This window comes from Malania oleifera, chromosome 10, assembly GCF_029873635.1.
Source record: "Malania oleifera isolate guangnan ecotype guangnan chromosome 10, ASM2987363v1, whole genome shotgun sequence".
Lineage (NCBI taxonomy): Eukaryota > Viridiplantae > Streptophyta > Magnoliopsida > Santalales > Ximeniaceae > Malania > Malania oleifera.
This window is the reverse complement of record NC_080426.1, coordinates 24,635,682-24,663,353: the sequence shown is the minus strand read 5'-3', so window position 1 is coordinate 24,663,353 and position 27,672 is coordinate 24,635,682. Positions and strand designations below refer to the sequence as shown.

The window sequence follows — 27,672 nt, the reverse complement described above, 5'->3', positions numbered from 1 at the left end:
ATGTGTGCCTGCGCATGTGTTTCTGTATAATGCAACAACAGTTCTCAATAATTTATTCCAATTCAACTCTTTCAATCAATTACACGTTAAACTTCTTTACAGAAGGTTTTTGGTAGAAAAAGAAAATTTATTGAGAGAAAGACAGTTACAAATGAAGGATAACGCATCCTTTTGGAAGAAAACAAAAGGATAGAAAGAGACAGACAAACTAAAAAAAACAATAAAAAAAGATAAATTAAAAAATAAGGCTAGAAATATGCAATGAAAACACTAGTAAAACAGGATATCAGAATAGAGAAACTTAATAATACCAGGATATAACTCTCTTAATAAATAAAACTCTACAATGTACTAACTAATGGCATAAAAACATTACTAGAAAAATACTACAGTACAGAAATAAAAATTTTGGAAACATTTAAATTTCAATATTGTATTAAAATTGAATGAGTAGTTCCAAATGCCTTAGCCTTGCCCATGGGAGCCTCTTTGCATTCTCAATCATTTCTGAAAACCTCAGGGCCTGTCAATTGTGGAAACAGTTTTCCATTTTCCAATTTTAGTTTCACAAAGAATTACAAAAATTCCATCCTATTTTTAAATTTTTCAAGATTCGGGCAGAAGGAAAAGAGTTCGTTTAGTTTTAAGAAATATTTTTCATTTTTATTTCAAAATAATACAACTTATTTTCCAATTTTCCAAAAATTATATATGGTAGTTTTTAGGAGCATGGATTTTGGGGTTAGATTTATATTTGTGGGATTTGGAATAAACTCAATACAATTTTACTATAATTAGTCTAAATCCACATAAATTCAAATTCAAGATCCAAATCCCATGCTCCCAAATGCAAGGTAAGTAATCAGAAATCTAGAAAACAATAAAAAGATGTTTTCCAACTTTCCTATATAAATTTAGAAAATTGGAAAACAAGGTGGAATGTTTGTAAACATTTTAAAAATTAAAAATTGAAAATAAAACTATTTCCACAAGTGATGAATGCCACAAATTTTTATAATTTTCATTGTTTTTATACAAATGTTGTAAAACAGTAAGAAAAAAAATTAAGCTGAGGTTTTTTGTAATTCTTTGGAAAACTAAAATGGAAAATAAAATTGTTTTGAACAACAAAACAAGCCTTTAATCTAGCTCATGGGGACCTACCTCTTCACATCCCCATCATTCACTTGTAGTTGAAGAAAAGTCAACAGTGATTTTTGAAGTGTCTGACAATGAACAGCCTTGATTTTAGCACTGATGTCGACATCCCCAAAATTTTCATGTCAAGTATAAGAAACTTAATAATATTATTCTTATATTGGAGTAAAGAATTTGTAACAAATGATGAAGTTGATTGGAAGGACTTGGAGATGCTATCCGCATTTAACCATTCATTAGCTTGTCTACAGCTTTCTTGTCTCTAGAATGCATCATCCTCTTGAATTTCATCACATTCTTCTTCTTCTTCTTTTGTAGTTTCCTCAAGCTCCTTAAAAATTTTATCCTCGTTTTCATGCTGACATGATCTTCTTTGCAGTCTGGTCCTCAAGTTGTCTAGGCATTGCCCCAAAAGAGCCCCAATTTTTTGTGCAGATCTGAGTCTGGTGTCCGGAAAATTGCAGCTAAAACACATGATGACTGCTTCTCTCATAACATTAAACACTTAAATCCTTGGTCTATGGTTACCAAGCAACACATGAATGGTTTTCATGGAGAGAATATCCCACCAAATATACCCACCTTTGCAGGGGCCAAACATCTCAGTTCGACATTTGAAATTTCAAGTTTACCCAAGAAAACTAAAATGAGAGTGATATGGCTAAGATTGCAAACATAATTGACCAGAACCATACTCAAAAGATCCAATCCAAAGAATTTCAATGGCCTAAAAAAATAAAAACATTCGAGGTGCAGGACACGATCAAGATAAGGGTAAGGGTTGGGTCAAATGGGCATGGCAGAGTCTCCTTTTTTTTTTTTTTTTTTTTTTTATAGGAGCATCAAACTTGGACTTAGGTTACCCGAGTATGTCCCTTTTTAGGTTCTGGGGAAAAGGCTTAAAAGAGGAGGGGGGAAGGGAATATCCCTTGAAAAGCTACTCACAATGGCATTGACAGCCCTGGTGAAGGATTTTCTGCTGTGACCAAAAGCCTAGCTGATGTTAGAAGGCAAGGGGAAGGTTCCTGTGAGGCAAACAAAATCCCAAAAAATTAAAATCATGAACTGAATAGGAAAGAGAGCAATAAGGTGAAGATATTACAAGCATCCATCAAGGTGGGTTCACCCCTTCTGTTGCTCTTCATCTACCTTTATTTTATTTGGAAAACTGGTAATTAGAACCAAAAAGAAGAAAGAAGTGTGTGACTGAACACAAAAGGGTGAGGAAGAGTGAGGATCATTTGCTCTAAAGCCTCTAGTACCAATTGATGCAAGACAGGCAGTGGAAGAGGAAGAGGAAGAGTGAGGATCCTCTGCTCCAATAACAATTGATGAAAGACAAGCCGCCAATGAAGAGGAGAAAGGGGAGAAAGGAGAGAAATATAGAGGGGAAAAAGTGAAGTAGGTTTGCATTTAAACAACACAGGCTGTTTTAACGAGTGCTGTTTTCAAGATATTGTCAGAGATAAACATTTGCTTATATCCTTGCCCTAAATCTTGATACTTGAAATTTGAACTGCTTAATAATAATGCCTGGCATGGCAATGACGACTAGCCTCTCAGACTTAGTTCCAGCGAAGCAGCTCTTCTTTCCTCCTTCAAACGAAGGTACGAAATAGCTCCAACAACAAAGCTTTTCTTCTCTTCTCAGTTGAATGCTATAAGATCAACAAGAGGAAACTGTTGAGAATGGGGGAACAGGTGGAAGATGAATCAAAACTACAGAGAGTCAGCATTTGCATGGGGAGGCCACTCTTCTGTCAAACCTGCTGGTGGAACTGCTTTCCGGCGCACAGAGTGTGGCCCTTTGAACCTCATTGGTCATGAGTTGCCTTTGAAGAAGTGGAGTGGAGAATCGAGGCAATCATAGACACAATCTTTCGCCGATGTTGTCAGAACAGCACCCACGAGGGGGAGGAGATTAACAAAAAGAGATGAATCCCTTGATTCCTGGGGCGGAAGGGCTGCTTTCCTTCCAAGTTCAATTTTCAAATTTGTTTCCTATTCTAATTTAGGGTGCAGGAAGGGGAAGAATGGGCCTGGTTACAGTGGGCCACCCAAAACAGTGTTGAAATGGGTTGTTAGAGAAAAAAGAGAAACTGGGCCCAATCTAACTCAAAAGAAACCTTCGTCTCTTAGTGTACTCAAGGAAGGGGGCCCATTAATCCTAAACCCGCAAGAATCAGTTTGACGGAAAGAGATAGAAGCATTTTCCCTACTCTCCTAGTTGCTGCAGACAAGGAAGGAGATGGTCCCTCAAACACTTCTCAGAAGGACCTTCTACCTAAATACAAGTTTGGCATCTCAGAAGAATTGCATTCGAATTCAGGGGTGTGAAGAATTCTGAAGGTAAAGAGGCTAAAAAGCTCTTTCCAGAAGGCAACTTGAAGAGCGACAGTATCAACTTCCCGAACTATAAATATCCTAATCAAAAAGATATCTGCAACCAGTCGGAATATGTTGCATCTAGCAATAAGGGATCTAAGCGCAGTATCATTACAGGTCTTCCTCCTCCAATCATCCAATTATGATGCAGCAAGGGAGATGGGAATGACGAAGATGAGGAAAAGCACTCAGATTTGGAAGATGACTTAAGCAGTTTCTGTGACTTCGAAAATGGTTTGTAGGTCGACCAGCTGCAAGCCAATTTAGTTACGGAAGGAGAATTTGATTAGGCCCAAATCTCAGAAAGAACTCTAGCTAATGAAGATGAGGAGATACCAAAGCAGAGCTTAGTTCCCTCACAAGATACATAGCATTTAGGAGAAGAGACTTTTCAATTGTCTCCTGACACAGAACAAGAGGATGAAGATGCTATGAAGCACAACTCAGACCAGAGTAAAGAATTGATTGAAATGGGGTCTTTGTCCCATGTTCCTGAGCCTACAAGTGTACAGGTGGACATCACTGATGTTCCTTCTGATACTGGGAGGGGTACTGATGAACAGATAACTATTCCTCTGCGCAATTCAAATTCATCCAAATCTGGAAAAGTTATTCTTCCCCTCCCTGTTCAATCCTCTCTCTCTTTTGACGCTTTATGCCACAAGGAAGGTCTTGCTAGGGGTAGTGCCTCTGTGCTTGGTTCAGGGGGGTGGTAAGAGAGACTGCGGAGACCCAAACGAACTCCTGAATGACTTGGGTCTGAAACTTGTGAGTCCTGCTGGAGATGAGGTGAGATTGCGATTGAGTCATAAAACATATGAGAGGAGAAAGAGGATGGTTCAGAAAGAGTTAAAGAATCCGACTTTCTCCGTCAATTATGGGGGTTGAAAGGGTAGAGGGAGAGAAGATAAACAAGTCAGATTATGAAGATTGTCAGTTGGAATCTTAGGGTTTTTGGGGATGTTAAGAAGAAAAGTTTGGTTAGGGAGGTTTCGCTAAGGGGTTCTCCTGAAATTGTTTTGATTCAGGAGACTAAGCTTGAATCAGCAGATGGGGAGGTTTCTAGGGCGATTTCAGAAGGCTGAAATAAGGATTGGGTATTGGTACCCTCTCATGGGTCTGCAAAGGGCATTCTTGTGTTGTGGTACACCCATATTATCAACAAAGTGGAACGCCTAGTGAGTTTCTTTTCTCTTTTTGTTTCATTAGATGTGAGAGACTGGGGTCAATTGTGGGTTTCTTTAGTTTTGTTTTGTTAGAAACAGACTGGGGGCAGTCTACTCTGTTTCTGGCTTTTGTTCCCCTGAGTAGATCATGGGGGGTGACTTCAATGCGGTGAGGTTTGCTCAGAAAAATAAAGGTGGGAGGGGGAGGCAGGGTTACTCTAACAATGCAGAAATTTGATTTATTTATTAGGGAGAGTAGCTTGGATATTCCTTTGAGTAGCGCCAACTTTTCATGGTCGGTGGGTGGGGCTAGGGCTTTGGCTTTGGCTTTGGCTTTGGCTATTAGACTTGATAGGTTCCTGTTCTCTAGCGAGTGGGAGGATAAGTCCCTAAATCTTTCTCAAGTCAATCTTCCTAGAGCCACCTCTGACCACTTTGCTATCCTGTTGGAATCTAGGAAGGTGTCTTGGGGTCCTACCCCCTTTAGGTTTGAAAATATGTGGCCGGAACATGAAACTTTTCAGTCTTTGGTGAGGGAGTCTATGAGTGAGGATGTGGATAGGGGCTGGGAAGGTTTTAGATTCATGAATAAATTGAAGAGGCTGAAAGAAAATTTGAAAGAGTGGAATAGGGAGGTGTTCAGAGACATTAGGCGTAAAAAGACCTGTATTTTAGGTGAGTTGACTGAATTAGAAGTAGGGAAGAAGTTACAAATCTCATGTGAGAGGATCTGAAAAGAATATCATTAAAGAATAAATTGGAAGAAGTGATTTTTAAGGAAATCAGAAGCTGGAGCCAGAAGACGAAATTTAAATGGGTAAGAGAAGGTGATTGCAATAGACTTTTTTATAGGATGGCAAGTGAGAAAATGAGGAAAATTTTGATTAGGGAGCTGGAATTGGATAGGGGGAAGATATTATCTCGAAAAATAGTAGGACAGCCTCAGATATCACTGATTTTTACTGTAATTTGCTTTCTGAGGAAGAGGCATATAGACCAATGGAGGAATGGTTAGAGTGGGACCCTTTGCCTGATGAAAAGATAGCTTGGCTAGAGCGACCTTTCGTGGAAGAGGAAGTGAGATCTACTGTCTTTGGAATGGAAAGAGATAAAGCTCTAGGGCTGGATGGTTTCAATTTGTCTTTTTTTTCAAGAATGTTGGGAGGTGGTTAAGGATGACTAGATGAAGGTTTTTAATAAATTGGAATGGGATTTTACGTAAGAGTATTAATTCTACGTTCATAACTTTGGTGCCTAAGAAAAGCAGATCTATCAAGATATCTAATTATAGGCCTACTAGTTTAGTATCCAGCAATAATGAAATAATCACAAAAGTACTAGCTAGAAGGTTGTGTGTGTTGATAATACTATTACTAAGGCCCAAAGTGCTTTCATAGGGGGAGACAGATCGTGGAAGTGATTCTGATCCTGAATGAAGTCAATGGGGATGTTAGGAGAAGGAAGAAGAAGCAGTGTATTTTAAAGTTGGACTTTAAGAAAGCCTATGATTGAGTGAGTTGGAACTTCTTGGATAAGGTTTTTATACAGAAGAGTTTTGGAGAGAAATGGCAAAGTTGGACAAAAGGTTGTATATCTAATGTGTTTTATTCAATGTTGGTGACTGATGAGCCTAAATCTGGGTTTAGGGCGACAAAGTAGATTAAACAAGGGGACTGTCTCAAAAATTCATTCTAGTGGTGGATGCCTTGAGCAGGATGGTTGATAGAGCTGAGCTTAGAGGTTTAGTGAAAGGTTTGGAGTGGGGAGGAAGTAATGGTTTCACATCTTCTGTTTGTTGACATACTGTTCATCTTTTTTGAATATTTGGGGCTTGTCCATATATTCGAAAGGGTTTCGAGGCATAAGATTAATTTGAGGAAGAGTGGCATTGGGACTATTAATATGCTGGTGGAGCACATTACAGAGTTATCCTTGGAGGTAGGGTGTGTTCCTTAGGATTGAAAGTTTTCTTATTTAGGGGTTCCTTTGGAGGATAATCCGATCCGCTAGTTTTTGGGATCCGGTTGTCGAAAGAGTGTCTAAGCGATTAGATGGTTAGAATGGTCCTCTCTTTTCTTTCGGATGTCGGATTACTCTAATTCAAGCTTGTCTTTCTAGTATCCCACTTTATTTTCTTTCTATTTTTAAAATTCCTGCGAGTGGCTAGTAGGATTGAGAGAATCATGAGAGATTTCCTTTGGTCAGAGGTGGGGGGTGTTAGGGACCAACAGACCATTTGGTGAGGTGGGAGGTGGTTTCTAGAGGGGCTTGGGTCTTGGTAATTTTGGTGTCAAAAAACACGGCTCTCTTGGCCAAAATGGCTTTGGTGGTTCCCTTAAGAGGATTCTTCCCTATGGCATAAAGTTATCAAAAGCAACTTTGGACTTGATGGGAATGGGTGCAACACTAATTTGGGTCTTAGATGTTCTTCAGGAAGTCCATGGAAAGCTATCTCTCAAATTTATTCCCTCTTTATTCCCCACACTAAATTTCTATTGTTTACAGGTTGCAATATTTGCTTTTGGAAAGACCTTTCATTGGGGAATGTTGTTTTTTCCATCCTTTTTCCCCACCAGTTTCATTTGAGCTCCGGACTAGATGGATATATTTCTTCTTTCATAATGGAGTTGGGTGGTCCTTTACCTTGGAATTTTCACTTTAGGAGACCCTTAAATGATAGCGAGATGGAGGATCTATCCTCCTTGTTCGTCTTGTTGAATAATTGTGGAGTCTCTTTGGAAGCTGATAGCCGCTCTTGGTCTTTGGATCCATCGGGGTTTTATTCTTGACTAGCTTAGATTTTTCTTTTTCTCTCTATAAAACTATTTGGGAGGCCAAAGTCCCCCCTAAAAAAAACTTTTCTCTGGCTGGTCATGCTTAATAGGATCAACACCAAAAGTTGTACCAAACCATGAGACAATTAAAGCTCTCTCTTCGGATCTATATGTGCTTGGTTTTAATTGCTCTAAAACTGCTCCGCATCTTTTCATGCATTGTGGCTTTACTTGGAGGATTTGGAACAAGCTATTTAATTATTATGGGGAATGTTGGGCTTGTGCAGGGACTATTGAGGAAATTTTGGCAATTCATTTTTATCAGTTTTCGCAGGAAAAAGGAAGGTAAAAATTTGGGAATTGTGCCCTATTTGCTGTATTTTGGGGTCAGTGGATGGAATGAAACAACCCTCTTTTCTCAGGGAAGTTGTAATTTTTGTTGGTTTGGGAAAAGATCACTATTTGGCTTCTCTTTTGTGTGTGGAGAATGGGAATTTCAAGGGGTTGTTCTTTTTGGGTATTAAAAATGATTGGCTTCCTCATTGAATTGACGGGGCATGCTGATTATTTTGGGTCGTTTCTAGTGTTTTTCGGCTTTCCCTTTTTACTCTTTCTGGGATAACCTAGAGTTCTGAAAGGAGATGTCTTATTCTCTCGTTTGTAAATTCCTACTCTATCGATGAACTTCTGTTATAAATAAATTTAAAAAAAAAGATAATGTTAGAAATTGGAATACTTTATTAAGATGATGCCGTATTTTGTTCTTTTGTTTTCTCTTGAGGACGACTTGTTCTCTTTCTTCACATCTTCTTCTTCTGCATTTCAATAAAGTTTCTTTTTCTATTAAAAAAAAAACAATTTGTTCCAATCAACTCTGGCAATCAATTATAAAAAGTACCCTTTTGGATAAAGGAAAAAATTGTCAGGAGAAGAGAAAGATAAACAAAACAATTCAAGAAAAGAAGAATAGATCATCCCCCTAATCATTTAGGTGCAGCCCAAAAGAAAAAAAGAAGTTATGGTATCCCTCCCCCCTCCCCCTCAAAAAAAATAATAATAAATTAAATAAATTATAACAATGTTGTATGAATGGGCAATAGAGTGTAATTATTATTATTTTTCTTTGATAGCAAAAGAAATTCATTAGATAGAGAAAGAATGTACAATCAAGAGAAGAGACATCTCCTTAACGAAATTTAGGAGCCCCCAAAGAGAAAAAAAAACTAAAAAGAGTAAAGAGCAGCCCAAGAAAATCAGCATGCCCTAATAAGAGAATGCCAATCACACTGAATATCTAAAAAACACATCCCCTTGAAGTTTCCATTACCCACACACCATAAAAAAGTCAGAAGATGAACCTTCTCCCACACCAACAAATGGAGTTGACGACTTAGAAAATAGTGAGTGATGAGAAGATGAAAGCGTAAGAGGTTAATGGTACTTTTTAGAAATTTATTCACTAAGGATGATTTAGAAAGACCTATGATTGAGGGGTTGGAGTGGAGTCCTATTCAAAAGTTCAGATCTCTTGGTTGGAGTCATTTGAGCAGGAGGAGGTAAGGGCAGTATGAAATCAGAATGAATTATTTCTATATTTCTTGAATAATTCTTTGTACAAGCTAATACACTACTTATAATACAATTGGGTATGCTAAAAATGGAAACAATCTCCTAGAATAATCTCTCTTAATAATATACAATTCTCTACATGAATATCCCCAAAATCACTCCAAGATACTCAGGATTTCTACACTCCCCCTCAAGTTGGACCATAGATATTGATCATATCCAACTTGCAGATGAAATCATCAAAACTCTGTCGGGCTAACCCTTTGGTAAAGATGTCTGCTGTTTGTTCCTTGGTAGGCACATAAGTCATACAAATGGTTCCTTCTTTAACCTTTTTTTTGATAAAGTGTTGGTCCACTTCTACATGCTTAGTCCTGTCATTTTGAACTAAATTGAGAGAGATACTAATGGCTACTTTGTTATCATAGTCGAGTTTGATAGGGAATTTCACCGTGATCTGTAGTTCTTCCAAAAGTTTCTGTAACCACAGTCCTTCACATATGCAACTACCCTAAACTCAGCTTCAGAACTACTTCGAGCCACTACATTTTGTTTTTTACTCCTCCAAGTCACCAAATTTCCCCATACAAAGGTGCAATATCCGGTGGTAGACCTTTTATCTTCCGTTGATCCTGCCCAATCAATATCTGTGAAAACTTCTACTTTTCTGCTTTCGCACTTCTTGAAGAAGAGTCCTTTGCCTGGAGAACCCTTGAGATACCTAAGAATCTTGTACACAACCTCTAGGTGTGTCTTCTTTGGTGAATGCATGTGTTGGCTTACCATACTTACTGCAAATGCGATGTCGGGTCTTGTATGTGATAGATAGATTAGTTTACCAACCAATCTCTAATACCTCTCCTTTTCAACCGATATTCCGCAGTCTTCAACTCTCTTTACTGCTTCAATTGGGGTTTCACTAGGTTTGCATCAAAGCATGCCAGTTTCAGTTAGGAGATTAAGGGTATACTTTCACTGAGAGACACTAATACCCTTTTTTGATCTAGCAACTTCCATTCCCAAGAAGTACCGCATTTGTCCTAGGTCTTTAAGGTCTTTAACTTCAAACTCAGCGGCTAGGACTTTCTTCAATCTTTCCATCTCCTTTGTATCATCTCCAGTTAGGATTATATCATCAATATACACAATCAGAATTGATTTCTTCCAATTTTCAGACTATTGGAAAAACATAGTGTCATCTGATTGCCCTTGTCAATAACCTTGGTTCTTTATCACCTTCGCAAATCTGTCAAACCATGCTCTAGGAGATTGATTAAGTACATACAGGGACTTCATGAGTTTACATACTCTGTCTTCTTCACCTTTCTTACTGAAACCTAGTGGTATCGCCATGTAGACTCCTTCTTCTAACTCGCCATTTAAAAATCCATTCTTAATGTCAAGTTGTTGAAATGGCCAATCCAAGTTGGCTGTCAAGTACAGAGGACCCGAATTGTATTCAATTTTGCCACCAGTGCAAACGTCTCCGTATAGTCAATGCCATAGGTCTGTGTAAACCCTTTTGCAACAAGACAAGCTTTATACAGTTCAATTGTCCCATCAGCTTTATATTCCACCGTGAAGACCCATTTGCAGCCTACTGGCTTCTTCCCTCTCAGCAAATTCATAACATCCCCCAAGTTCCATTATTTTCCAGGGCCTGCATTTCCTCCATGACGACTTCCCTCCATTCAAGAATCTCCAAGGCTTCCTGGATGTTCTTTGGAATTTTTATCCTGTCAAGGTTAGAGGTAAAAGCACAATACCTTGTAGACAGAATTTTAGAAGACATGTATTTTGACCAGGGATAGAGAGAGCATGACCTAGTTTGTTCCATGAGAGCAATGGGTAAATTGAGGTCATCAGGCGCAAACTTATCAAAAGGAAGCTCATGGCCATTTGGATCAATTACCTGATCGGGATTGGGCATGGCTTCATGATTGCTCGGAGCTACCACCGGTTTCAACTCTCTTGGTGCCTTAGGTATGAGATTCTCCCTGTTCTTTGATTTTGGCTTTCTTGAGTAAACAAGTATCTCCTTGTTATTTTGTTTTTTTGCATCTCACCCTGAGTTTAAGTGGTCTTTTGTACATGACAAATCAGGTGACAATTCAGGGAATGGTGTAGTGGTGTTGACAGACTCAGTGTATGGCACAAATTCATCAACATAGAAATCAAAGAACTGATCTTCACTCCAATTCTCCCCCTGAAGAGAGGACATTAGGAAGTAAGGAGTGGTTTCAAAAAACATGACATCAAGGCTAACATACAATTTTTTTGTGACAGGATCATAACTTTTGTAGCCTTTCTGAGTAGGAGAGTAACCAATAAAAACGCACTTAATGGCACAAGGTTCCAATTTATCCCTATTGCGAGCATGAACATGCACAAATGCAGAACACCCAAAAATTTTTAGAGAGAGATAAGAGTTGAGCCAAGAGTTGGGAAAACACTCTTGGAATTTTTGGAGAGGAGTAGCAACAGAAGGAACCCGACTAGGCATTCTATTAATGAGATATGTAGCTGTTAAAATGGCATCGCCCCAAAAATATTTGTTCATATTTGTAGTAAACATCAATGTCCGAGCTACTTCAAGAATATGCCTATTTTTGCGTTTGGCAACCCCATTTTGTTGAGGGGTATCCACACAGAAACTTTGATGGATAATTCCATTTTCTTGAAGATAATTTCCCAAGATAGTATTGAAATATTTTGTACCATTATTAGTACGCAAGATTTGAATGTGAGTTTGGAATTGTGTTTGAATCATGGAGTGGAAATTTATAAAAATAGAACAGACTTCAGTTTTATCTTTCAACAGGTAAACCCAACAAATACGAGTGTGATCATCAATAAAAGTAGCAAACCATTTCGTGTGAGCGCGATTAAAACAGCGTGAGGGCCCCCATAAATCACTGTAAATCATAAAAAAAATGTCTGGATGGTTTGTATGTGGATTTTGGAAAGGAATTACGATGGTATTTTGCAAGTTCACAAATCTCACACTGAAAATCAGAAAACGTCTTATTTGAACAAATGGAAGGAAATAAACGCTTAAGTATTGAAAATTATAATGACCCATCCTAGAATGCCATAACAAAATTTCACTATTCCTAGAAATAGATGCAAAATCACAAACAGCAGTTTGACATTGTTCACTCACATTAGCCTCCTCAAAGTAGTAGAGTCCCTCACACTCCTTAGCACTGCCAATCGTCTTCCACGATGATAGGTCCTGAAAAACACAATGAGAGGGAAGAAATTTAGCAGAACAATTGGAATTCTTAGTTAACTGGCTAATGGATAGTAAGTTGCAGGATAAATTAGGAACATGAAGAATGGACTCTAGTGTGATGGAGTCCGAGAGTCAGATATTCCCTTTGCCTGTGACAAACGAGAGTGATCCATCTGCAATTTTAACTTTCAAATTTCCAGCACAGGGTGAATATGATGAGAAAAGATGATAGGCAAAGGTCATGTGATCAGAGGCACCAAAATCAATAATCCAAGGTGATTTGGATCTAGAGGTTATACTCAAGGCTTGTAAAAAATTACCTCTTTGGGCTAAAGAACCCGAAGAAATATTTGTGGAAGACGAAGCTCTAAAATAACTAAACAAGGTCTGGTCCGCCGACCTAGATAGACCATGCCTCAACATTTTCTCCCCAATCCCAATCCCTCTGTCGGAACCAAAACCGTCAAAGTCTACGGTCAACGTTATCGGGAGGAAGCTTGTATCGGATGTGAATGAGGTGGCGGAGGACCTGGTTGACGCTGCGCTTGTGAATGTAGAAGGCGGAGATGGCCATGACGGAGGCACCGATCAAGGCAGCCATGGCCAGATGCAGTGACGAAGCCGGTGACGAAGAGGAATCCATGGGAACGGGTGCAGTTGGTCTGAGCAACTGCCTGTGCGAAATGCTATGCAGAGTGATGGAGGAGTTCTTGGCGTCGGAGTAGGTCTCACGTACGGCATCCCAAACTTCATTCGCCGACGGCAGAAAAAGATAAATCCTCCCGATCGACGGCTTCATGGAGTTCACCAGCCACACCGTGACCATGGAATTCTCCGATTTCCATTTCTAAAGAGCAGCAGCTTCAGTTGGGACAAGTCTCCGTGTCTCGCCGGTAAGAAATCCCAACTTTCCCTTGCCATCGATCACAAGTTTGATCGATTGTGGCCATTCTCAAAAAATCTTACCATTCATCTTCTCCATCGTGAGATGGAAGGACAAGTTGTCGAGTCCTATTGAGCCCATGGTGGAGATAGCTTCGTTCTCACCCTCGTGAGATTTAGAGGTCATCGAACCTCTACTTTGGCTGGCGGTTTCTGCCATTGATAGCTAGGTTTAATATCCTAGCTCTAATACCATGAAATCAGAATGAATAATTTATGTATTTCTTGAATAATTCTTTGTACAAGCTACACTACTTATAATACAATCGGGAATGCTAAAAATGGAAACAATCTCCTAGAATAATCTCTCTTAATAATATACAATTCTCTACATGAATATCCCCTAAATCACTCCAAGATACTCGGGATTTCTACACAGTAGTAAGGCTTGAGTGGGATGAGGCTCCTGGGCTTGATGGGTTTAATATAGTTTTTTGTCAAGAGCATTGGGATGTGGTGAGGGGGGATTTAATGAAGGGTTTTTATGAGTTTAATGGTAATGGTAAATAGGGGGGAAATCTGAATTCTACCTTTACATAGACCAATTAAGGTTTTGGATTTTCAGCCAAATAGTTTAATATCTAAGCATGTATAAGATCATAGCTAAGGTTCTTGATAATGGGTTAAGTTCTGTCCTTGGTGATATATCTCTTGCTCAATGTGCTTTTGTGGGAGGAAGGCAGATTGTGGATGCTATCTTAGCAGCTCATTAGGTAGTGGAGGATGTTCAGTATAGGAAGAGAGTGGTATTGTGTGTAAATTAGACACTGAGAAGGCTTATGAGTTGGTATTTCTTGGACAGGGTGCTTAGGAGGAAAGGCTTCGGAGTTGGGTGGAGGAGTTGGATTAGGGGCTGTCTTCTAATGCTTATTATAATTATTAATGAGCAACCTAGAGATTGGTTTTGTTCTTCTAGGGGAGTTAGGCAAGGGGATCCGTCATCATCCCCCTTCTTTTTGTCCTTGTGATGGATGTGCCAAGTAGAATGATAGATGGGGCAGTTGGAAGGGAGTTGAGAGAGATATTAAGGTGGGCGAGTAGTACCTTGTTATGCCTCATTTGCAGTTTCCAGAGGAAATAAATATTTTTTCAGATGATCATGTTGACTTTTTTGTGAACATTTCTCACTATTCTACAGATTTTTGGCTCTCTGGTAATAGAATAATTCTGAGGAAGGGTGACCTTTGATCTATTTAGTACAATTAATGTTAAGGGTTTTGGAGCTGACTTCCCTAGCTGGATTCGGCATTTTAGAGTGGCTTTTGATCTATTTAGAAGTTCCTTTGGGTGGTGTTAAAAAGCTTGATATACATTGTTGGCCCACAGCCTAACAGGCTTAAGTTTTTAGGTGAAGTGGTCATCTAACATGGTATCATAGCAATGGGCAACCAAGATGCATGTACGAGATAGTGTAAAAAACTTGATATACATTGTTGGCCACAACCTAACAGCTTAAGCTTTCATGTAAAGTCGTAATCTAAGATCAGGCATGTGTCATTTGTTTGCCTTTCGAGATCCAATTGTATCTAAGGTAGCTGAGCGATTAGATGGGTGGAAAGGAGCTTTATCCCTATCCATGCCAAGCAAAGCCCTTCTAACTTCCTACAATTCGAAAGGCCTCTCATCAGCATACAACACTTCATAAAAATTAGTAATCTCATATGCCCAATCTGTATATGATAACTCGCTACCCTCCCGAGTCTAACTCCATATGAGACTTTTTCTCCTTCCATTTGTCACCATGTGAAACAACCCCTAGTTAGACATCCCCACCCCCCCCCCCTCCAACCCATCTAACCCTCAACTTCTGACGCCAGCTCCTCTGTTCCCTCAAGAAAGCACCTCCAGCTCACTGCAAATATGAACCCTTCTAACCTTATCATCCTCCCCCAACAAACCGCACTCCTCTTTAGAAATAGTGCTCCTTTTTTCTCTGTAGATCTCTTAGATTACCACTTTACTTGAAAGCTTAAGCTATTTGGTTGTGGGCCAACAATGTATATCAAGAACACTCCCCCACACATACAGCCCAGGAGAGATAATTACAAGGAATATGATAATTTCTTAAACACCACAAAATAAATGCAAGCAACAAGACTAGAACCCAAGACCTCCTAGTAACAGCTCTGATACCATGTTAGAATACCACTTTGCCTAACAGCTTAAGCTATTAGGTTGTGGCCAATAGCTTTAAGCTTTTTTAAGTAAAGTGGTAATCTAACATTACTATTATTACATCACCAGTTGGACCGCCTGTTTGACCCACTAGTCCAACCGACCCAGTGGCTTTATTGGGTCAGTTACTGGTCCAAGTTTTAAAACCATGATTGTAACAAAAGGAATGTATGGTAAAAGATAAGTAGCTAAAAATATTCTGCCACATGATATAATCGATCATAAGATAAACTTGACCATGACCATCAAAAAGGACAACTAAACTGGGGAAAAAAAAAAAAAAAAAGGAGGAAATGCTAACCTCTCGCTATTGAATGTGAACTCCTGCAGATTGTCATTATTGAATGGCTGGTGCATCTTACCATTAAGCATTAAGTTTTCCATACGAACATTCCCTTGCGTATATCTTGACATATTTTCTGATGGTTCTGTATACTGCTCACCCACAGGGTGGTTATAATTAGGGAAACCAGGCTGAACCTGCAGCAATGAAAAACAAATATAAGGAAACAACATATGTATGCTTACTTGTGTTCGATGAATGCATAATGGTAATTGAATTGAAAAAAATATTAAGCTGAGAACTGCAATAAAGTATAAAACATTCAATAATACCATGGGCCTACGAGGAAGTTGACCTTTCAAGATGCTCAAGTCAGGTCTATCTTTATCATGAGAGCCACCCCCAACATCATTATGCAAAGCAGAGTTTAACTCCCCAATTTTAGCCTATGATAGAAGCATCCATACATTAAAATATTCAATGAGAAATTCAGAATGGCCCAAAAAACTATGAAAAATAAATTCCTCCAAACAAAAAACTAGTGAATATCTCCATATTACAACTAAGAAATCCAAATTGTAGATATGATCAAGGTGCAAAATTTGGAAGGAAACTTCCATATATTCAGATTCCTGAAAATCTTTACAGAGGCATTTTTCTATGTTTCTGAAATATTGTATACTGATGATTGTTTCCCTTAATTTAAAAAACTTATCTAAGTAAGCCAATAAAAAGATCAGATGACAGGATTGCTAAAAAAAAAATACAAAACAAACAACAAAATAAATCTTAAAAAATAGATGCTGACAAAGCGAGACCATTTGCACTCTTCTAGAACTAATTAAGATGCAAAGTCAGATCACAAGAAGATGGCTTATTCAAATGAACTGCAGTGATATCCTATGATCTCTTAATGGTGATATGCATTTATAATACTTCAATTCCTCAAGGTAGAAATAGCAAATATGTCTAATTTTATTAGCACATGAAAGATTTCTCTGCGTGTGTGCACGTGTGGTAACTGAAGGAGGCTACAAAAGACAGAGCAGTAGAAAGAATACAAATTTACATTCATAGAAGGAACAATATACAGCAAGAAATAGCCATAGCAACAACTGTGAACATGCAAATACAATATAACTTGCTTACATGTGAGGCTTTAATCTTCCACTGCAGCTGATCATATAGGTACTGAAAAAGAGAGAGAGAGAGAGAGAAAGTATCATTTAATGTATTTGTTTACATCAACACTGAATAGAACATATAATGCTGGATAATGCGCGCTCTGACCAATTCTACAAACCTAATTTCAGAGTTTGAACAAAACAGACAGAAGGATTGGAGGATAACCATTACCACATTTTGAGACCTTACTACACATTTGGTACAAAGGAATGGAATGGAATCTAGTGGAATGGAATCGAATTTATCACTTGATTTCATCATGCTTTCCATTCAATTTTTATTTCCATTCCATTCCATTCCTACCCTATTTCATTCTGCAAACCAAACATGCGCCAATGCTTAAAAAATAAAAGGAATTAAAAAAAAAAAGCAATAGCTAGCAGTGAATATTCTAATTTGCCACTTGCAAGCATATGTCCAAATTTGAAATATCAGAGTCAAACAGTCATTTGGAGAGACTTTCAAAGTCATGTAGAATTTCCTGCACTCTTCATCATATTTGTTCATAGGATAAACACATACTTCCGCAAACATCAAATTTAAGATGTTAAATGCAACTATATGTATGTTCAGATGGTCTCACTCAACACCAATGCCTTCATCAACATGGTGAACATTGAACAGGGTGTAGCAATTGCCAATTTTCAACACCCATCTTGACTAATTGAGGGCTCAAATCAATTTTTTAAAAGCCAAAGGCGTAAAGCAAGGCCTTTTTGAGAGGTGAGGCGTAAGCCATAAGGCGCTTAAGCAAAAACTTTTTGATAATTTTATTTTAAAGTAAAAATATGTAAATAAATTACTTATATTACAAATAAAATGTTAAAAAAAATCAAATATAATTTGTAAACTACTTCTTGGCCATTCAAGAAATACTAATTTAAATTCATTACATAAACCATGCTATAACATTACAAAGTTCAAACTACTTTTCAAGATCTACAATGCAACACTATTATTTTGGAAAGGTTGAAGTTCAAAAGCTTTAAAAATCAATTCATATCGCAACATTCTCTTCATATAAACATGTAGTTAAATTTTGCTATCCAAATCTAACTTGAGATTCAACAGTTAGGATTGGGTGCGCCTGTGGTCCTTTTGCTGCCATTCCCAGCTATGCCTCGCCCTGGTTAAGGTTCAGTGGCAGCCGCAGCCGCAGCCGCAGCATTAGAATCCTTGAGCTAGATCTTGTAGTTGTAGGACTACATACATACAGATTTTCTTGTTCTATTTTAGTTTTTGTTTTTAGGTTGGCAGTAGGTAGTAGTGGAGTTAACTCATGACCAGTAGTTTCTTATTTTGCTAACTTAAAATAAAAATAAAAAATAAAAAATGACCAGTAGTTTTAAAATTTTGAAGAGTACTCAAAGACTCTTCCTGCTTGTAGCACTTACATAATAAAAAAGGCAGCTTCTGGTTAACTGAGTAGTGGTTTGGCTGATCAGTTTCTTCAATTTTTTTTGCCGCCTTTCTTAAATAGGTCAAAGGAGTTAATCCCTCTAAAAAATCCTTAAGATCTTGTCCTGAACCCAAGGCTTTAAGATTTTCCTTCGTAAGATTAAAGCCTGAGTTTAATGAGTCTAGGCTAAAGTGCCCAAGGTTATCCATATAGGCCTTAGACTCTAATGTTGCTCCACCTCCACTTCATTAAACTTCGAATAGCAACCTTCACATTTGCTAAGTCCTCCCTTAGTGATTCCACCTTTTTGGTGACCTTTAAACACTTGTTGCGAAGATTGCAAAAGTGGCCACTTGCGGGCCAGTTTGTTGGCCAGCTCCTACCTAACCTTGACCTCCTTCTCAACCAAGCCTATGAGCTTAATGTTTTGCTCTCGAGATTTAATTTTTTTTCCATAGTTCGTCTTTTTTTGTTGGCCTCACTCAAAAAGTTCAAGCATGACCAAAGAACCCTATTGGCCTTGGAAAAAAAGGTTAGCTTGAGGAAGTGTAATTAACTAAAAAGCTTAGAAGAAAGAAAAATAAGAAAACACATAAGAAAAAGGGATAGTTCAAAAAGATTCAATTGAGTCAAACAGATTCAATCCGTTTGACTAGGTCAATGAGACAAACTCGAGTTGACCCAGGTCAAATCGGGTTGACCTAGTCGAAGGAGAGAGAGAGAGAGAGAGGGAGAGAGGTAGGGGTCTTACCACACTTGGAATTTTTTTTTTTTTTTAGAAAACAAGAGAGTGACACGTGGCGCCTTGCCACTAGCTTGGACCAAACCATCTGGATTGCTAATATGGTAGCAATCCAGTCATCAACAGAAAACGCAACGCAAACGGTTGAGATTCCACATCTTTAGGTGACGTCACCTAGAAGACGCGGACGAGAATGTGCCACATGTGACCACTTGGTAGGAGACAAATGGCCCACTATAGTAAAAAGTATTATTATTTTTAAAAAACTTATATATATATATATATTTGTTTCCTTTTATATATTTTCTTTTCTTTTCTCTCTGTTCACTCTCTCACTCTCTCGAAGCTTACTCTCTCTCTACCCTTCTGCTCTCTACCTCTCCTCTCTTAGTCTCTTTGCCTCCTATCTCACTTATCGCAACCGCCACAGCCTCCAATAACTACCACCACCTTCGGCGACCCCAAGTAGACCCTTTCCTAACTCTCTCTCTTTCTTTCTGATCTCTCCCTCTCTAATCTCTCTGATCTCTTACCCTAACCCTCTTTTCTTGTTCTAACTTCTCTAAGCCCACCTCCAATTTTGCAGGTTGAATGGGCACATGCGAAGGCAGAGAGCTCTTCACCCAGATCCAACATTTGGACCCAAGTATTCCCTTTTCTCTCAATCTCTTTTTAAGTCGATCTCTCTCCTTCTCTTTCTTTTCTATTTTCACGGGCTCTCGGGTCTTCTTGCTCTTTATCGTGAGCAAAATGGTGAGGGAAGGGATTGGGCATAGTTAGATTAGGGTCTGCTTAGGGTTTAGGTTGGGTCAAGTTAGGGTTAGGTTAGTGTTGGGTTGGGCCTTTGGTTTAGGGTTAGATTGAGTTTTGGGTGTCACAACGTCCCAAAGAAGAGTCTGGAATAACGAGGAATAATAATATTATAAGTTGAATAGAGTCACCACTAAGCTATTTTTTACCTGAGTATGGTTAGTTCACCTAATTACTACTTGTTGATTGGTCTCTAGACTAATCCTAGGTTTCTCTTGCAAAACAAGGTATGTGAAGGTGTGGATTATTGGATAGTGGTTAAATTAACAAGGGAAAGTTTCTGGAGTTAGGGTTGCGGTGGAATTCGAAAAGGTTTTCGATTTTCATCCCAGACGATGTTCATGATGAAAGATGGCAGAGTTTTACAAGAATCAATTATGATAATTTTAAAGGCCAAAAGGCTCATAGCTCGTCAGAGGGTGGCTTAGATGGGTGTGGAATTGAGGAAAATATATGAAGAGATGAGAAAGCATTATAGTGAGATAGTGCCAAAGATCTTAAGGAGAAATTTAAAAGAAGATTTAAGTATTGTGGAGGATCTATATGCAAAGAAGGGTAGTGATGGGGCTAGCAAAGGAAAGGAGATAAAGAAATTGAGGGGGACCACTCGAATAATAATAGTGAGGACCTTAGTGAGTTTGACTGTGATGGGGGGGTTGCTTTTGGATGAAATTTGGGAACAATACGGATATGTTTCTGACTCTTGGGTATTTATCATATACACATCCATACCCATTGAAGGATTGGAGGAGGTTTCTATTTTTAAGGGTATGGAATAAATTACTAGATTTGCTGGCAACGTTGGGCAAGTTTAGAGGCAGTGGAGGACTTTTCGGCAGTTTCTGTAGTCAGTTCTGGCATTTTTAAGGGCAGCGGATGGAGCATAATGTGTGCATTTTTTTAGTGAAGGAGTCACCGTATTCACTGGTTTTGAAGAGGATACATTATTTGTCTTCTCTTTGGTGTGTGGGTCATGGGAATTTTAAGGGGGTGAGCTTTTCAAATATTCAGCGCAACTGGCCTTATCTGTTGGATTGTTAGATTGCGCTGTTTTCATTTGTCCTTTTTAGTTTTTGGCTTTTTCTTTGCTTTTTGTTCGGATTTTTCCAGCCTTCGCTAAGGAGATGTCTTATTCTTCTGGTTCTACATTCTTAATCTCTGAATAAAATTCTTCCTTCCTTATCAAAATAAAATAAAATAAAATAAAATAACCAACAGGGATGGAATTTTGACTACACCAATGGAGGTCATTCATAGGGAGGATTTAGAAGCTCAAGAATTAGGGATAAGATGGATTTTGAAAGATCAATAGTGACAAATGAGGAAAATACAAAAAATATGAGTTTCAAAATTAGTCACTAAAGTAAAAAAAGCACTAAAAAAATGAAAAGAGAGATATCTATAGCACTGGATAACATCCCAATTGAAGTTTGGAAATGTTTAAGGGATATTGGAAGTATATGGTTAACAAATCTATTCAACACTATTATAAAAACCAAGAAAATACCAAAGGATTGGAGGAAAAGCACGTTTAGCTACATACAAAAACAAAAGAGATATTCAAAATTGTAATAACTATCACATAGTCAAACTTATGAGTGATAGCATGAAACTATGGGAAACGGTAATTAAACAAAGAATAAGATTAAAAAGGAGGATCTCAAAGAGTCAATTCGGTTTTATGCTTAGGAGGTTGACAACAAAAGTTATTCATCTTTTAAGAAGGTTAATGGAAAAGTTTAGGGAAAAGACCTAAAGAAAGCCTATGATAGAGTACCTAGGGAAGTCTTTTGGTGGGTTTGATGTTGTTAAGGATATCGATAGAGTAACGACTATTGTTAGGATAGCAAAAGAAGAATCTAGTGAATTTCCAATCACAATAGGAGTACATCAAGGTTCTACTATGAGCCCTTATCTTTTTGTTTTAGTGACCGAAAAACTCACAAGGAATATTCAAAATGAGATTCCATGGTGTATGTTTTTTGCAGATGATATTGTTTTAATTGATCATGAAAGTAGAAGTGGAGTAGAATATAAGTTAGAACTATGAAGAATAACTTTAGAGTCTAAATATTTTAAGATAAATAGAAACAAGATAGAATATATTAAATGTAACTTCAACCACGTAATGGGGAATATTGGAGATATTAAACTTGATAATCAAGATATTAATAGTGCTAGTAGAATTCGATGTCTTTGATATATCCATGCAAGCAGAAGGAGAGATTGAAGAGGATAGATCACCAAAAATAACGATGGCCCTATCCCTCTCTCCCCCCCCCCCCCTAGTGATACAATTCCTCTTCTCCTCTTGTGCATTCATTGCAATGAAGATTGGTTTAGGTTATGATGAGCCAAGAGATTCAGATCGAAGGAAAATCCTTTGATCTGCATTTGGACAAAGGCAAGGGGAGTTCATCTTTGCTCGTGGTCAAGATGAAAGTTGTTCGTAACAGATGGGTTAGGTTATCAAAAGAGGTTGTTTTGTGGTTCATTGAAGGGTTGTGGTTTTTGGTCAGATGGAGAGGGCTTTTTGGAGTTTTCACAAGGGTATTACGTAATGTTGGCTATCGATTAGGTAGACGAAGGTGGGAAAATTCCTAGGGTTAGGGTTGGGTTGGAAACGTAGGAGGTTTTCTGTGTTCATTCCTTGAGGTACAAAAGGTGATTGATGGCGAAGCTTCACTAGTGCTTTTTGTGACCTGGCAAAGGACTTACCAAAAGATCTGGTTTATATAGTTGCAGATGGTCATCTACATTTCAGATCATGGAGTCAGGTTATGCTGGAAGGCAATAAAGATGGAGGCGAGGGTCACAATCATCAAGCCCTCTTCGAAAATCGAAGTATGGTGGCCGAAAGGGAAAAGAGGTGTTGTAGGTGTGGTGGTGTGGTTCAAACAAACAAGGCTAAGCTTCCAAAGTGAGCAGTGCTCACCATTAATCAGCAGGAACTGTCTGAAAAGGAGGCTAGGGTTCAAATGAAGAACGCTGGACTTTCAAAGACTGCAATCATCACCAACCAGTCGGATTTGCCTGAGATGGTAGCTAGGGTTCTAACGGATGATTCACTCTTCTCAGATGGCTGCTAGGGCTGCACTCAAGGTGGAGGATGGGAAGAGACATGCACCGGGAGGTATGTTTCTAGTTTTGGACCTGGCCCAAGTGCCCAACTAACTGATAAGAAGGGTATTTCTTTTTTATATGAACTAGGCCACTTACTTGAGCAAGCCCAGGATTAGATTTTATTTTGTTGGGCTCTAACGAGGAGTCCAAGGGGGGGTCCTCATTCCTAGGATTCTATTCAAAAGGTAAATAGCGAAATTCAAGATGCTGAACACGGAAATGAGGAATCAGATAAGTCAGTGTCAGATTTCAAGAATAGGGAGGACCAGATTTCAATCCTTAGAGCTCAGAAAACGAGCAGTAATAAGGAGGAGGTTAGACTTCACACTCAGTTTCCAGCACTCCAAACTTTGAGTCAGGCTGATCAAACTCCGGAACATACCCAGAATATTAATAGCTCGGAGCTAGAATTAGACTGTGGTATTAAAAATGTAACAAGCCTGAAAGAGAGCTCAAAAAATGGGGAGGTAAGATGTAAAAAAATCCAGGAGCAATTATAGGGAGACAGATGATAGCTTGTGTCTGAATTTTGACAGATTTGAGGGTAGTAAGGTGTATGATCACCAGAAGCTAGCTCGTATGGGCACTGAGATGAGTGAAGTGTTATATGAGAAGAAAGAAAATTCTTGTGTGACAGGGACAAAGCCTTTAAGGAAAGACCCTAGAGGAGAACTTAGCATAATGGAAGACTCTGACAAAGAAGGAGGTTGTGTGTAGCAATGGGGAAAGAAAAGAAAAGGATGTTAGGAAATGGGGGGATTTTTGAATTCAAAAAGTGATGATTTGAGTGAATTTGCCTGTGATGGGGGATTGTTGTTGCATTAGATTCAAAAATAATATGGGTACATTTCTGATTGTTGAGATAAAGTAGGGAATTTATTTTATGTTCATCTTGCCCGTTGAAACGTTTGGGGGGAGTGTCTATTTTTGAAAATAAAGATTTGGTCAACAATTTACAGAAAAGGGACCGAATATTGCCTACTCCAGAGGGGGAAATTCCCAAGGAGGGTTTAGAAGTTCAAGATCTTTTAGATAAGTTGGATTTAAAGTTTTGTGATATTGGAGGAAATGAGGTTCACTTGGATGGTGGCAAAAGTCGTAAATTGAAGGGGCAAAGAGAATTAGCTAATTTGAATAGCTCGATAAATTTAATGGAAACCTATCAAATATGCTTTTTTTTTTACTATCAAAAAGAAAGATTGAATAGGATGTAATAAATAGACTTCGCAAGTTTGTTAAATGGAGGAGTGGTTCAGGCATGCTGTGTGATTGTAGAATACCCTTAATTAAAACTAAAGTTCTACAGAATGGCTATAATACGAGCCATGCTATATGGATTAGAATGTCGGGTAACTAAGAAACAATATATCCAAAAAGTAAAAGTTTCCGAAATGAGAATGGTAAGGTGGATTAGTGGTATTGTTAAAGAACAAATTAAGAAACAAACATATTTGCAACAAGTTAGGATAGCACCATCAGAAGCTAAAAGATGCGTGGCTTATATAGTTTGGACATTTGAAATGCATTCCATGTAGTACACCAATAAGGACCAGTTAGTTATTGTTACTAACTTACTAGTAGACGAGGTAAAGGTAGGCCTAAAATAACTTGAAATAAGATAGCAAAAAAAGATTTAACAGTTCTTAAGCTAGCCAAGGAAAATGCCCTTGATCATGTGAATTGGCGGAAAAGGATTCATATCGTTGACCCCACCTATTGGGACTTAAGGATTGTTGTTGTTATTGTTACGGATTTAAAGTTGTCTGATCCTGGAGGAAACGAAATGCATCTCGATGGTGGTAAAATAAAGTGAAGAAAGGTCAGATGGATATAGCTAATTTGAAGCAAGCCCTTAAATTTCAATTTTGACTAAAATTTTGAAGCTCCAAAAGTACAGAAATTTCAATGAAAATATCGATTCTAAAGGCAATTTCGATTTTGGTTTGAAAAAATGATGGAAATTAGTAGTAAAGTACGAAATTCTTTTATGAAACTTTAGAAATGGCTAATAGACAAATTAATGTAAGTTTTAGGACTAATATATTACAACATAAATACATATGTTGTGTTGTGTATGAGGTGCAATAATTGTAATACAATGTGTCTTAAACATATTAGGTAAAATATAAATCAAATTCAATAATCAATTAAATATTAATTATTATACAAACAAAGAAAATTTAGACATTAATGGTAAAGTAAAATGTTGTTGAAGTTTTAATTTCTTATGTAATTTCAAAAGCCCTTGTAATGATCTTTTGTTTCAATTATAAAAATTAAAAAATAAAAAATAAAAAAAAGATAAATTAAGAGAGAAATTTCACCTTGCGTCTAACTCCCACATTTGAATTCAAAGGAAATTTCATTCTACGGTTAAAATTTCGACAAGTTTCACTAAAATTTTGAGATTTTGATAAATTTTGGATGATTCATTGAAATTTTGACAGAAATTATACAAGACGGTAAATTGACTACCGTTCCGATTTCGAGGGCAATGGAAAGCGGAAATTTCAATGGAAATTTTGGTGATTTCTTTAGAAATTTTGATTTGAAGTGCGCGGTGAACTACAATGGAAAGGAGTTGAAAAGGGGTTTTGCTGGTTAATTTTGTTTGGGTTTTGTTTTATTTTTCTTTTTATTTTGTTTTGATTTTTTGTTTTATTTTTTGATGGACTTCCAATCCCCGCTTAGGCTGTAACTTCTCTTTTTTCTATCTAATACATCTTTTTTATCTAAATAAAAAAAAAAGTAAAAAAAAAAAAAAAGAGAACACATTAATATAAAGACTCAAAGAATAAGAAGAAGAAAAAGAAAGCTACACAACCATGCCCTCAATAATTCCAAACACTCAATTTCGACGAAAACAAGGATCACATGGTTTATAATCCTAACAAAAGAATGGACTAGCATTACTAGTAGTTGGCATAGTGGATTGTGCATGATACACACCCAGACTATTCTTGACTTTTTTGACACCTTATGGATGATTTAATTTTGGCACCCTTCATGCCCTTTAATGACTAATTTTTCACTGATTCAAAAAAAAAAAGGAGTGAGAGCCTCAGACAGCATTATAAGCTAGTATTGTGAGCAATGAAATGCATAAGCACTAAGCTGCAGCGGGTGTATTACTGCAATATAGTCATTCCACCCTTTCTTAGCTAATTATGTAAATCAGAGTTGCCAACCCAGTTGGGATTCTGTCTCACCATTTCTCCTTTGGTCATTTTCTCCTCTCTATTTTCCTTGCATTATGACACAATAAAATAAAGAGAAGAAACCGTAAAGAAAGGAAATTTTACATTTTAACAAAAAAAAAAAAGGAGTTGGGATGAATTGGATAGAAATTGAAGAGATAATAGAGAATGTCATTATTGCTTTGATGCCACGCCAACAAACATAAAATAAAACAATGAGAAGCAAGAACAATCTCACACATAGTCCACATTTCTTATTCATCTTGTGCAGACTAGCTTGCAGAATGAAGTTGATACCTTTATGCTGTTAGAAATAGCAGGAGCATTTATAACACGGGGACAAATACCATATTCAGCCAATAACCCTAGCATGGATGAGGTAAAGATATATCTCTCGTCCTCTACAACCTGGAGTCAAGTAGTCAACAACAATTTTAACAATAGCAATTACACCAGTATGAATTTACTCAAAATCAAAAAGAGAAAGGAAAGAAAATGACAAAAGGTAAAGCAGCCTGAGAACAGATATAATTATGACTACAAGTGCTTAGAGTTCTATGCTAGAAAGCATCCATCCACAGAGTAGCGTCAAGGCCAAGACAACCACATCCATGAAATATGTAGATAAGCATTGAAACATAAAACTCCCAAAATTGAAATATAAATTGCACAACATCCACTGCCTACTTGAAATATAAAGATTACTAAAAAAAATTGCACATTCTGATCTGTATGGATGACAACATTAAACTAGTGGTTTGGCTCCATATCTTTTAGTTTATAAAAATTTGATCAATGAAACTTCTGCTGGGACATGCAAAACTTTTCAGAGGTTAGACAGTAGGCATATCAGAAGCGGCACAATGTCAGCAATTATTAAGTCACTCCCCATGAATGCCTGGCTAGGTTTTTTTCTTTTAGAAGAAGGTTGGAGACAATATACTAGCTCAGGCGGAAACAACAAGAACAAAAGGAAGGCTACCAAAGCCAAACAAACTAGAAGAACTTTAAAAAACTTCCTAAAACCAGAACAACAACCACTAACATCAAAGAGAATGTACCACAAGACAATTTCAGGGTCTAAAGAAGACTTCTCAAAAATCACTAAATTTGCAAACCGCAGCAGTGAAATCGTTACTCAAGCATGAAAGCCAAAAGATCTCTTCATCCCAACAAGAAAAATGTTCTGGGAATCTTCAAAATAGCTGCAGAAGTTTGGGAGCTTTTCTTCTCTTATTTGGTCCCAAGCAGAGTTGAAAGTAAAGGATCATGGAGGAGAGAGGAGCCAAACAACTTAATGATCCTTTACAGAATTGATATTACAGATCAGGACTGATCTGGTTTCAGTAATTCTCCTTGAAGATCCTCATGGCCTTACCCGATTTCCATCTTTGATAATTCTGGTATCTTTAGCAGTCAAAGGGAGTGCAGAATCAATTGCAATAGACAGGCCATACTTCTCCATAAGAGAGCTAGAAGGATGCGAATTATCAAAAAAATAAAGAGATGGATTTTCCATTTACAATAGT

The 27,672-nt window shown here is 37.8% G+C and overlaps 1 protein-coding gene across 16 annotated transcripts in view; it reads right to left on the bottom strand.

Moving 5' to 3' along the window:
- LOC131166090 (uncharacterized) overlaps positions 1-27,672 on the bottom strand; it is a 98,052-nt gene that overhangs the window by 43,118 nt on the left and 27,262 nt on the right. For all 16 annotated transcript variants that reach the window (XM_058124350.1, XM_058124355.1, XM_058124364.1 and 13 more), the window contains 4 exons: positions 26,441-26,551; positions 16,837-16,878; positions 16,020-16,133; positions 15,706-15,884 (listed from right to left, as the gene is read on the bottom strand). In XM_058124350.1, the coding sequence (XP_057980333.1) occupies positions 15,706-15,884; positions 16,020-16,133; positions 16,837-16,878; positions 26,441-26,551 (446 nt within the window). The remainder of the gene's footprint in view (positions 1-15,705; positions 15,885-16,019; positions 16,134-16,836; positions 16,879-26,440; positions 26,552-27,672) is intronic.